Below are 11,865 nucleotides of genomic sequence, written 5' to 3' on the forward strand. Positions count from 1 at the left end.
GGTTTTGGAGCAGTGGCTTCTTCCTTGCTGTGCGGCCTTTCAGGTTATGTCGATATAGGACTCGGATATAGATGGATATAGATATGGTGTACATGTTTCCTCAAGCATCTTCACAAGGTCCTTTGCTGTTGTTCTGGGATTGAATTGCACTTTTCGCACCAAAGTACGCTCATCTCTAGGAGACAGAATGCGCCTCGTTCCTGAGCGGTATGATGGCTATGTGGTCCCATGGTGTTTATACTTGCGTACGATTGTTTGTACAGATGAACATGGTACCTTCAGGCGTTTGGAAATTGCTCCCAAGGATGAACCAGATTTTCCAATGATGTCAAGCTAAGAGGCACTGAGTTTGAAGGTAGGCCTTGAAATACATCCACAGGTACACCTCCAGTTGACTCAAATGATGTCAATTAGCCTACCAGAAACGTCTAAAGCCATGACATAATTTTCTGGATTTTTCCAAGCTGTTTAAAGGCACAGTCAACTTAGTGTATGTAAACTTCTGACCCACTGGAATTGTGATACAGTGAATTATAAGTGAAATAATCTGTCTGTAAACAATTTTTGGAAAAATGACTTGTCATACACAAAGTAGATGTCCTAACCGACTATAGTTTGTTAACAAGACATTTGTGGAGTGGTTGAAAAATGAGTTTTAATGACTCCAACCTAAGTGTATGTAAACTTCCAACTTCCACTGTATATGTTTGAGAAATTAAGGCATATATACAGTACCAGTCAAAAGTTTGGACACACCTACTCATTCAAGGGTTTTTCTTTATTTTTACTATTTTCTACATTGTAGAATAATTGTGAAGACACCAAAACTATGAAATAACACATATGGAATCATGTAGTAACCAAGAAAGTGTTCAAACAAATCAAAATATATTTTACATTTTAGATTCTTCAAACTAACCATCCTTTGGAATGATGACAGCTTTGCATACTCTTGGCATTCTCTCAACCAGCTTCACCTGGAATGCTATTCCAACAGTCTTGAAAGAGTTGCCACATAAAGTGGGGCAAAACAGTATTTAGTCAGCCACCAATTGTGCAAGTTCTCCCCCTTAAAAAGACGAGACAGGCCTGTAATTTTCATCATAGGTACACTTCAACTATGACAGACAAAATGAGAAAAATAAATCCAGAAAATCACATTGTAGGATTTTTAATGAATTTATTTGCAAATTATGGTGGAAAATAAGTATTTGGTCAATAACAAAAGTTTAACTCAATACTTTGTTCTATACCCTTTGTTGGCAATGACAGAGGTCAAAGGTTTTCTGTAAGTCTTCACAAGGTTTTCACACACTGTTGCTGGTATTTTGGCCCATTCCTCCATGCAGATATCTTTTAGAGCAGTGATGTTTTGGGGCTGTTGCTGGACAACACGGACTTTCAACTCCCTCCAAAGATTTTCTATGGGGTTGAGATCTGGAGACTGGCTAGGCCATTCCAGGACCTTGAAATGCTTCTTACGAAGCCACTCCTTCGTTGCCCGGGCGGTGTGTTTGGGATCATTGTCATGCTGAAAGACCCAGCCAAAAAAAACAACCCCAAAGCATGATGTTTCCACCCCCATGTTTCACAGTAGGTATGGTGTTCTTTGGATGCAACTCAGCATTCTTTGTCCTCCAAACACGACGAGTTGAGTTTTTACCAAAAAGTTATATTTTGGTTTCATCTGACCATATGACATTCTCCCAATCTTCTTCTGGATCATCCAAATGCTCTCTCGCAAAATTCAGACGGGCCTGGACATGTACTGGCTTAAGCAGGGGGACACGTCTGGCACTGCAGGATTTGAGTCCCTGGCGGCGTAGTATGTTACTGATGGTATGCTTTGTTACTTTGGTCCCAGCTCTCTGCAGGTCATTCACTAGGTCCCCCGGTGTGGTTCTGGGATTTTTGCTCACCGTTCGATCATTTTGACCACACGGGGTGAGATCTTGCGTGGAGCCCCAGATCGAGGGAGATTATCAGTGGTCTTGTACGTCTTCCATTTCCTAATGATTGCTCCCACAGTTGATTTCTTCAAACCAAGCTGCTTACCTATTGCAGATTCAGTCTTCCCAGCCTGGTGCAGGTCTACAATTTTGTTTCTGGTGTCCTTTGACAGCTTTTTGGTCTTGGCCATAGTGGAGTTTGGAGTATGACTGTTTGAGGTTGTGGACAGGTGTCTTTTATACTGATAACAAGTTCAAACAGGTGCCATTAATACAGGTAACGAGTGGAGGACAGAGGAGCCTCTTCAAGAATAAGTTACAGGTCTGCGAGAGCCAGAAATCTTGCTTATTTGTAGGTGACCAAATACTTATTTTCCACCATAATTGGCAAATAAATTCATTAAAAATCCTACAATGTGATTTTTTTTATTATTTTTTCTAATTTTGTCTGTCATAGTTGAAGTGTACCTATGATGAAAATTACAGGCCTCTCTCATCTTTTTAAGTGGGAGAACTTGCACAATTGGTAGCTGACTAAATACTTTCCTTCACTCTGCGGTCCAACTCTTCCCAAACCATCTAATTTGGGTTGAGGTCAGGTGATTGTGGAGGCAAGGTCATCTGATGCAGCACTCCATCACTCTCTTTCTTAGTCAAATAGCCCTTACACAGCCTGGAGGTGTGTGGGGTCATTGTCCTGTTGAAAAATTAAAATATAGTCCTACTAAGCGCAAACCAGATGGGATGGCGTATCGCTGCAGAATGATGTTGTAGCCATGCTGGTTAAGTGTGCCTTGAATTCTAAATAAATCACTGACAGTGTCACCCGCAAATCACCCCAACACCATCACAGTGTAGCCTAGTGGTTAGAGCATTGGACTAGTAACCAAAAGGTTGCAAGTTTAAATCCCCAAGCTGACAAAGTACAAAATCTGTCGTTCTGCCCCTGAACAGGCAGTTAACCCACTGTTCCTAGGCCGTCATTGAAAATAAGAATTTGTTCTTAACTGACTTGCCTAGTAAAATAAAGGTAAAATTAAATTAAATTAAAAAACACCTACTCAATGCTTCACGGTGGGAACCACACATGTGGAGATCATCCATTCACCTATTCTGCACCTTACAAAGACACAGTGGTTGGAACCAAAAATCTCAAATTTGGACTCATCAGACCAAAGGACAGATTTCCACTGGTCTAATGTCCATTGCTCGTGTTTCTTGGTTCAAGCAAATATATTCTTATTATTGGTGTTCTCTGAACAGTTGATGTTGAGATGTGTCTGTTTCTTGAACTCTGTGAAGCATTTATTTGGGCTGCAATTTCTGAGGCTGGAAACTCATGAACGTATCCTCTGCAGCAGAGGTAACTCTGGGTCTTCCTTTCCTGTGGCGGTCCTCATGAAAGCCAGTTTCGTCATAGCGCTTGATGGTTTTTGCGACTGCACTTCATGAAATTTCTTGACATTTTCCGGATTGACTGAACTTCATGTCTTAAAGGCATACCTGTTCATTGAAATGCATTCCAGGTGACTACCTCATGAAGCTGGTTGAGAGAATGCCAAGAATGTACAAGGCTGTCATCAAGGCAAAGGGTGGCTAATTTGAATAATCTCAAATATAAAATATATTTTGATTTGTTTAACATTGATTTGTTTTAAGTATGAAATAGCACATATGGAATCATGTAGTAACCAAAAAAGTGTTAAATAAATTGGGGTATGTACGTACAGTCACTGTGGGAACGACGTCCTTGATGCTCTTATTGATAAAGCCAGTGACTGATGTGGTGTACTCCTCAATGCCATTGGAAGAATCCCAGATCATATTCCAGTCTGTGCTAGCAAAACAGTCCTGTAGTTTAGCATCTGCTTTATCTGGCCAATTTTCAAAGACACTGATGCTTCCTACTTTCATTTTTGCTTGTAAGCAGGAATCAGGGAAATAGAATTATGGTCAGATTTGCCAAATCGAGGGCAAGTGAGAGCATTGTACCCGTCTCTTTTGTGTGGAGTAAAGGTGGTCAAGTATTTTTCCCCTCTGGTTGCACATTTAAGATGCTGATAGAAATTAGGTAAAACGTATTTAAGTTTCCCTGCATTAAAGTCCCATGCCCGCCCTGTGTCCTCTATACCTGCGTCTTTTTCTCTTGCCAATGACGGGGATTTTGGACTTGTTGGGTGTCTGACGTACATCCTGTGCGTCCTGCTTGTTGAATAAAAAATGGTTAGAGTGTTTTTTAAAGGACATTCAGAGACTTGTCCCAAAGCCACTCCTGCATTGTCTTGTCTGTTTGCTTATGGTCATTGTCCTGTTGGAAGGTGAACCTTCGCCCCAGTCTGAGGTCCTGAGCGCACTGGAGCAGGTTTTCATCAAGGATCTCTCTGTACTTTGCTCCGTTCATCTTTCCCTCGATCCTGACAAGTCTCCCAGTCCCTGCCGCTGAAAAATATCCCCACAGCAAGATGCTGCCACCACCATGCTTCACAGTAGAGTTGATGACAGCTTTCCTCTAGACGTGATGCTTGGTATTCAGGCCAATGACGTCAATTTTGGTTTTATCAGACCAGAGAATCTTGTTACTCATGGTCTGAGAGTCTTTAGGTGCCTTTTGGCAAACTCCAAGTGGGCTGTCATGTGCCTTTTACTGAGGAATGGCTTCTGTCTGGCCACTTCACCATAAAGGCCTGATTGGTGTAGTGCTGCAAAAATGATCTCCACAGAGCAACTCTGGAGCTCTCTCAGAGTGAACATCGGGTTCTTGGTCACCTCCTTGACCAAGGCCCTTCTCCCCCGATTGCTCAATTTGACTGGGTGGCCAGATCTAGGAAGAGTCCTGGTGGTTCCAAACTTATTTTATTTAAGAATGATGGAAACCACTGTGTTCTTCGGGACCGTCAAAGCTGCAGAAATATTTTGGTACCCTTCCCCAGATCTGTGCCTCAATATAAACCTGTCTCGGAGCTCTAAAGATAATTCCTTTGACATCATAGCTTGGTTTTTGCTCTAACATGCACTGTCAACTGTGGGACCTTATATAGACAGGTGTATGACTTTCCAAATCATGTCCAATCAATTGAATTTACCACAGGTGGACTCCAAATCAAGTTGTAGAAACTTTTCAAGTATGATCAATGGAAACAGGATGCACCTGAGCTCAATTTTGAGTCTCATAGCAAAGGGTCTGAATACTTATGTAAATAAGATATTTCTGTTTTTTATACATTTGTGATCATTTCTAAAAACCTGTTTTCATTTTGTCATTATGAGGTATTGTGTGTAGATTGATGAGGGAAATGTTTAATTTAATCAAATGTAAAACAAGGCTGTAACATAACAAAATGTGGAAAAAGTCAGCTGGCCGCGACCGGGAGTTCCGTGGGGCGACGCACAATTGGCCTAGCATCGTCCGGGTTAGGGAGGGTTTGGCTGGTAGGGATATCCTTGTCTCATCGCGCACCAGCGACTGGTCACAGTGGCAGGCCGGGCACTGTGCGCGCTAACCAAGGTAGCCAGGTGCACGGTGTTTCCTCCGACACATTTGTGCGGCTGGCTTCCGGGTTGGATGCGTGTGTTAAGAAGCAGTGTGGCTTGGTTGGGTTGTGTTTCGGAGGACGCATGGCTTTCGACCTTTGTCTCTCCCGAGCCCGTACGGGAGTTGTAGTAATGAGACAAGATAGTAATTACTAACAATTGGATACCACAAAATTGGGGAGAAAAGGGGGCAAAATTTTAATACAAAATAAATTTTAAAAATGTGTTACCAAAAACTCACATATTTGTTTTCTATTTTCTATTTTATCTCCCGCGTGAGGGAGGACAATGGAAGTTCAAAGAAGTAACAAGTAAAGGTAGACCTTTAGTTATAGGGTTTTTACTGATATCAATTTTGTTTATGAATTATGAAGTGATTAAAACTAAAAATTCTCTTTCCAAATCGGTAACAGAATTTCATAACAATCGTTAACGTAATTTCTGCAATTGAATTGGCTACAATGTAACCTCATAATAGTCACAAACCACAGTTGGGTCACCTGCTACTGTCCTCCCTTCCACTAGCATACTGTTATGTTCAGCTGATAACTGTTATCTTTCTCTTTCTGTGTCTGGTGGTCAAAGCATTAGTGTGAAAAGTCTGGACAACCCTTCGCTCTCTCTCTCCCCCTCTTTTCTTTCTTTTTCCAATTAATGTCACTTCTCTCGGCTCTTACTGACACCTACTCATGAGCCCCCTCTCTTTACATTTACTGTAACCAGCATCCTCACCCAGTGAGCACCGATTGACACTGGACGTCCATTGATGTTGAAGTTCAAATTTGATCAGTCCACCCTGGCCTTGATTTCAACATCCACAGACGTCGGTTTTTGGTCCGGACTTGCCCTGATTTCAACATCCACAGACATCTGGACCGGCCTTCATTTGAACCAAACATAGATGTCCATGAATGGTTCAGATTTGGTCCGGCCGAAATCTGAACCAATCATAGACGTCTATGTTTACAAGTTTGTACAGCATAGTACAGTACAGTAAAGTACAGTAAATAAAAGTATAGTATAGTTAATTACAGAACAGTACAGTAAAGAGAAGTAGAGTATAGTTCAGTATAGTAAAGAGAAGTAGAGTATAGCTCAGTACAGTACAGGACAGTACAGTAAAGAAAAGTAGATTATAGTTCAGTACAGTACAGTAAAGACAAGTAGAGTATAGTTCAGTACAGTACAGTAAAGACAAGTATAGTATAGTTCAGTACAGTGCAGCACAGTCCTGTAATTTAGAGTAGAGTTAAGTACTGTAGACAGTAGATCACACTAGAGTTGAGTACACTATAATGTACTCTACTCTACTATACTTAACTATACTCTACTTTACTGTACTCTACTGAGCTTTACTGTGCTATTCTTTGAAGTCCAAACTTGTGAAACATCGATGTCTATGATTGGTTAAGATTTGGTCAGGACCAACCAAATTTGGTCTTGTTTGGTGGCAGAGCTCATTAGAAAAATAGCTGGTGGGTAGAATAATACCCACATATGCAAATTAGGATATTGCATATTTCCACCTTTGTGTACCTATTTAGGATATATCACTATGAAGAGAATGACATTCATATCCATAATTATGCATTTCTGTGTAGTACAGATCAGGGACCCATGATGAAAATCTGTTACCACAATTCTGTTACCGGATGTAAACCCACTTCACTTACTGTAGTTCAGAAACCAAAATATTTTTTTGCAGACTCATGGTGTCATGTCATAGCTGACACCCTGTTCTTTCTGCAGACACATTTGAATCTTAAAGGAAAACTACACCTCAAAACTATCTTTTGGTATTTGTTTCGTTAGTCCATTGTTGATATAGTCCCAAAATGTTTTGCATGTCAGCGATCAAGTATATATCTTGAAAATGTGATTGCTGACAAGCAAAATATTTTGGGACTATATCAACAATGGACTAATGAAACAAATACAAGTGTTGTTTTGGGGTGGAGTTTCCATTTAATAGGAGCAGAAAACATGGTCACATAAAAAAACTGAGGGAGATTTTACTGAGATTATGTTAGCAAATTTAGCATCTGCAACAGTTCTTCTAGTAAATGTGTTTTTGTAACAATGTCAGTGTAAATTGTTAAAAATAGTCCTTGTGCATAGAGTTGTATGGTTTGTTAAACTTTGAAATCAATGTTTTTTGTTTGGCATACATTTAAAGTGTCTGCGCACAGTAACAGTGGAATTGCCCGGGTGCCATTCAGTCCTATAGAGGATGCAAATAATAGAATTCATCATGACATCAAACCTCATCAAACCATTTCCTTATTCATAGTTAAAACTCCCTCTGCCAACTCAGAAACAATAGCCTTTATATAAAAAAAACAAAGAAATGACATCTCCCTCTTGTCACGCAGATAGTGACAATGGCCCGTTTCACAAACTTGACACAGTTTAGACTGTGTCCAGGGCCAGGCTGGCAACAGCGGAGCTGTGCCAGTGAAAATAATCAAACCAAGCGTGTTGTGATGCAGCAATACTGTAACTGCTCAAGTGCTACTGTCTGTGCCTTAGTATGGTTCACTAGTGCAGCTCCTTCACAATGTTGTGCACTTCAACCTGTGACATCTCTGGCTGGCAGGTTATAGATCAGGGATGGCCCTCTGATATTATTATTTTTTTATACTCAGTCAGGGTCTCAACTTACTGGTGTGAGTTAGAATAGTAGAATACACAAGGTTCAATTTCGAAATTTGGTAGTGCATCAGCAGTTTTTCTCTTGTTATGTCAGTCACTGATAGTTGGTCAATTAGCCCATGTCAGCTAAATATTTGTAGATCGGTAACTTAGTTTAGTGGCCAGCTATCTAAACTTGTTTTCATGGTTGAATTACTGGCTGGGGGGATGGATGTGAGTACACAGACCCGCGAGCAACTGCGACCCTTATGATGAGTTCAATTTTTTTGTGGCCCCCACCCCCATCAAACTTGCCCAGCCCTGTATTAGATGAACAACACAAAAACTCATCAAAATCCTACCAGCTCTCTCTGACCTAGTCAAATATTGAAATACATGTATGCGCTGATGAGTGATGATGAAATATATGTATGCATTTATATCAATAAAGTGTCCATTTTGTACTTCTATTTTTGCAATAACACCCTCTACACTATCACAGACATTAGTGAGTGGTTTAACTTCTTTCTTTCTTTTTACTAGGGCTTAGCAGCAATGGACACATAACAAGCTTCAAGGATGTTCTGCTTCGATCAGCATTTCACAAACATAACTAAAGGTAGTGTCTGTTTCAAACTGTATCTACCCAAATAAGAATAAACCAATCAGCAGTTACATGGAGTCATCTGTCATATTCAAAATTGAGAAGATAGAAACAAAAATATAATATAACAACAAGAAAAACTATGACTTCAGTAACCCTGAGAAAATGACACCTCTGTCTGTGGTTGTTAGAAAACAACAAAATATGAACAGGAACTTCCACAGAGGTATGTTACTTTTGGTGCTAGCAAGCCGAGTAAAGGGCATTCCTTACTAGAATATTGTTATTTTTTAGAACTATACCAATTCAAACAAAGTTAAAACCCAAATAAGTGTCAGAACAAAATGAACATACATGATGAGATCTAAATCATTCTACGAGATGATGGTTATTTTCTGTCCTGCTGAATACAGATATCTGTGTGCCTATTATATTTACACATCTTAATGTTTTGTAAACAATGGAGGAACACCAACTAGGTGATAAATATTGATACATTTTCATTCAACTATGTTTTGATAAGAATCTATGAAAGGCGTTACTGCTTGATACAGTGACAACATCAACCAAAGAACCTTGCAGGTACCAATAAACTGCTCTATTACAGTGTACTGACGTCAACATACTCGCTGAAACGGTTCCCCATTCGCTTTGCTTTACCTTGAGGGCGTGTATCCACACACACACACACACACACACACACACACACACACACACATCATGCCCTAACTGAAGTGACTCATGTAGTAGGCTATGTGACTTGGTATTTTCATGATATCTGAAATGTCTAGTAATAGATTAATTACACAATTTCTACAGTATATGGGCCGCAAGAACGTTTCACCTGGTTATCACACAAACGTTTACACACAACGTGTAGCATGGCTCTAAATCACTTTAGAGTCGAACCTCTTGATTTATGGATTGCTACTGTATGGACATACGGCGCACACGCTGACGAAACGTATTAATATCTATCCAACATTCACTTTCTTTCAGTGATCCCTATACAGCCAACATGTGTGACTAATTCCAGGTAGCTTAACTTCGACCTTTCCTAAAGCTTCCTACATAACTTCCAAGTTTAATAGGCTTGGCCAACTAGCTAAATAATTAAAACTGCTGTGTGAAAACAGCCCAATTGTAAATAAGACGATATAATTGTCTAACTTACCAACGCCATATTTCTCTTTTTTTGTTGGAATCCAGCGGGTCATTGTGGGGAAATGATAGATAAATAAATAAATAAATAAGTGAACTGCTGGGCGGATAATACTTTTCTCGTCCTAAACACTACGGTTCCGCCATCATGACTTCAAAAGGGGGAGGGGCGAAATCAAGGACGCTATGCAATTGAATCCAGCAGCGGAGCGTTGCGGTATAGGGATGCGTAATTTGCGTAAAACGGTCATTCAATTACCAAATTGTGCCAATATGCCAACAATGTCAATAAAAACAATGTAACACAACCATATTTCAAATAAGTGATAAGAGTAACCTACACTACACTGTCTAGTAGGCTAGTGTACAGTGGGCTACCTTTCACCAAAGCAAATTGTATGGGCACATGACAGAAGATGTAATTGCCACAACTAGAAGTATAAAAACGTTTTGATTTGACGTGATTCAACCATTAACTGTTTTATGTTCCTCAGGGTCGGGAATGTGAGGAATCCACTCATTATCATACTGCACAGTCTTTAGTGGACACTGACAGAGGGTGTGGTATGTGTGTTTGTAACAGTAGCCTGCTCAATCATCATCAGGTTCACACTGTTTATATTTTAGAGGATGAGTCTGTGTGAGGTTACCATTCATGCATTATGTAGGTTTGCATCAATGCATGCATTCATTATGATATTTTATTTATGACAATGGGCAGAGATGCCACACCCTCCCCCTCTCCACCCAATGAAGCCATCTGCAGCTGCTTAGTGGATCAGGCCTGTTATTCTACTTAGCCATTTGTCTTCACATCATGTGTTGCAGATAGCACTTAACAGAACAACCAAATGTTGCTGTCAATAACCATTAGCCATCCATTTACTTTGCTGTTCCCCTTGACAGCTTGATTTAGCTATCACTATTTGGATTGTGATTTCTCTGTGTATTCTGTGCAATTGCTATTAGGTTTTAAGCATTAAACATTATTTGGGTTTTGCCAACCATCACAGATTATATCTTGATTTGATTCTGCAAAATGTCATATTCCCATGGCAACAGTAGTGTAACTGCTGATGGCATGAGTAGTCAGCCCTTGGAATTATTGCTGCAGTTTCTGGTACATATTTACATAGCACTTACAACTGCTATGCATGTTTGTGGCATGCACGATACAAAGTATTTGCAATTAAAATCACAATAGAAAAAAACTGAGTAGAACTAATCTTAAACAATTATTCGGTGTCGAGAGGAGGTTTAGCTACAATTAATATATTTTGTTTTGCTTGGGAAATGAGTATGGACATTTTTTGCAGAATATACTGTTGTGCTGCATGATTTATGTGGCTGAATACAATTAAAAGAGAGAGAGTGCTTTAGACCTGCATGGATTAAAATAATACATCTAAATCTACAGAAATGTTCAGCTCTTTCACAAGCCCCATGTAAGAGGTTCTAGATGAGAGAGGTGAGGGAGCCATGGTGCTGTATCCCCTTTCAATGCCAGACAACTCCACTGGGGACAGAGTGACTGGACTAAGGGAGGGGAAGAGAAGTTTGATGTTACAAATCTATTGCATATAAAAATGTCAACATGCAGTTACACAAATCAGCTAACGTACCTACACTGTAATTACACTGTACACCTTCCCTTATTGTAAAGTGCGACCAATAGTTCTCTTTGTTTGACTTGTTCATTGTCTGTTTTGCTTTACTAAGCTGCCTCATCTAAGCGATTAAAATACTGGACCACTGACGGTTTATGTACTTAAGTTCTTTTGAATAATTTGACACAGTTTTGTTGGATCTGAGCATTTTTGGTTGAGTGATTTGTGTATTCTTAAAAATGCACAGGAACGTCCCAATGTGCATCACAAATACAGTGAGCCATCAGAAGGTCATGTTGGATTCAGGCAGATGTATTGGACTAGCAATGAATCAAAGCCCATTTCTAAATTCAGAGTAGGCCTTACTTTGCATAGTGTAAAC

The 11,865-nt window shown here is 39.9% G+C and overlaps 1 protein-coding gene and 1 non-coding gene across 3 annotated transcripts in view; both read right to left on the reverse strand.

The window, feature by feature from the left end:
- Nucleotides 1-10,029, reverse strand: part of LOC135541158 (dedicator of cytokinesis protein 5-like) — a 55,483-nt gene extending 45,454 nt beyond the window's left edge. For both annotated transcript variants that reach the window (XM_064967280.1, XM_064967275.1), the window contains exon 1: nucleotides 9,890-10,029. In XM_064967280.1, the coding sequence (XP_064823352.1) occupies nucleotides 9,890-9,932 (43 nt within the window). In that variant the 5' untranslated portion in view covers nucleotides 9,933-10,029. The remainder of the gene's footprint in view (nucleotides 1-9,889) is intronic.
- Nucleotides 10,030-11,294: 1,265 nt separating this feature from the next.
- LOC135551749 (small nucleolar RNA SNORA49) lies at nucleotides 11,295-11,427 on the reverse strand. Its single transcript, XR_010457365.1, has one exon. It is a non-coding gene; the product is annotated as a small nucleolar RNA SNORA49 (small nucleolar RNA).
- Nucleotides 11,428-11,865: the final 438 nt, after the last annotated feature.

The sequence above is a fragment of the Oncorhynchus masou genome, chromosome 1, assembly GCF_036934945.1.
Source record: "Oncorhynchus masou masou isolate Uvic2021 chromosome 1, UVic_Omas_1.1, whole genome shotgun sequence".
Lineage (NCBI taxonomy): Eukaryota > Metazoa > Chordata > Actinopteri > Salmoniformes > Salmonidae > Oncorhynchus > Oncorhynchus masou.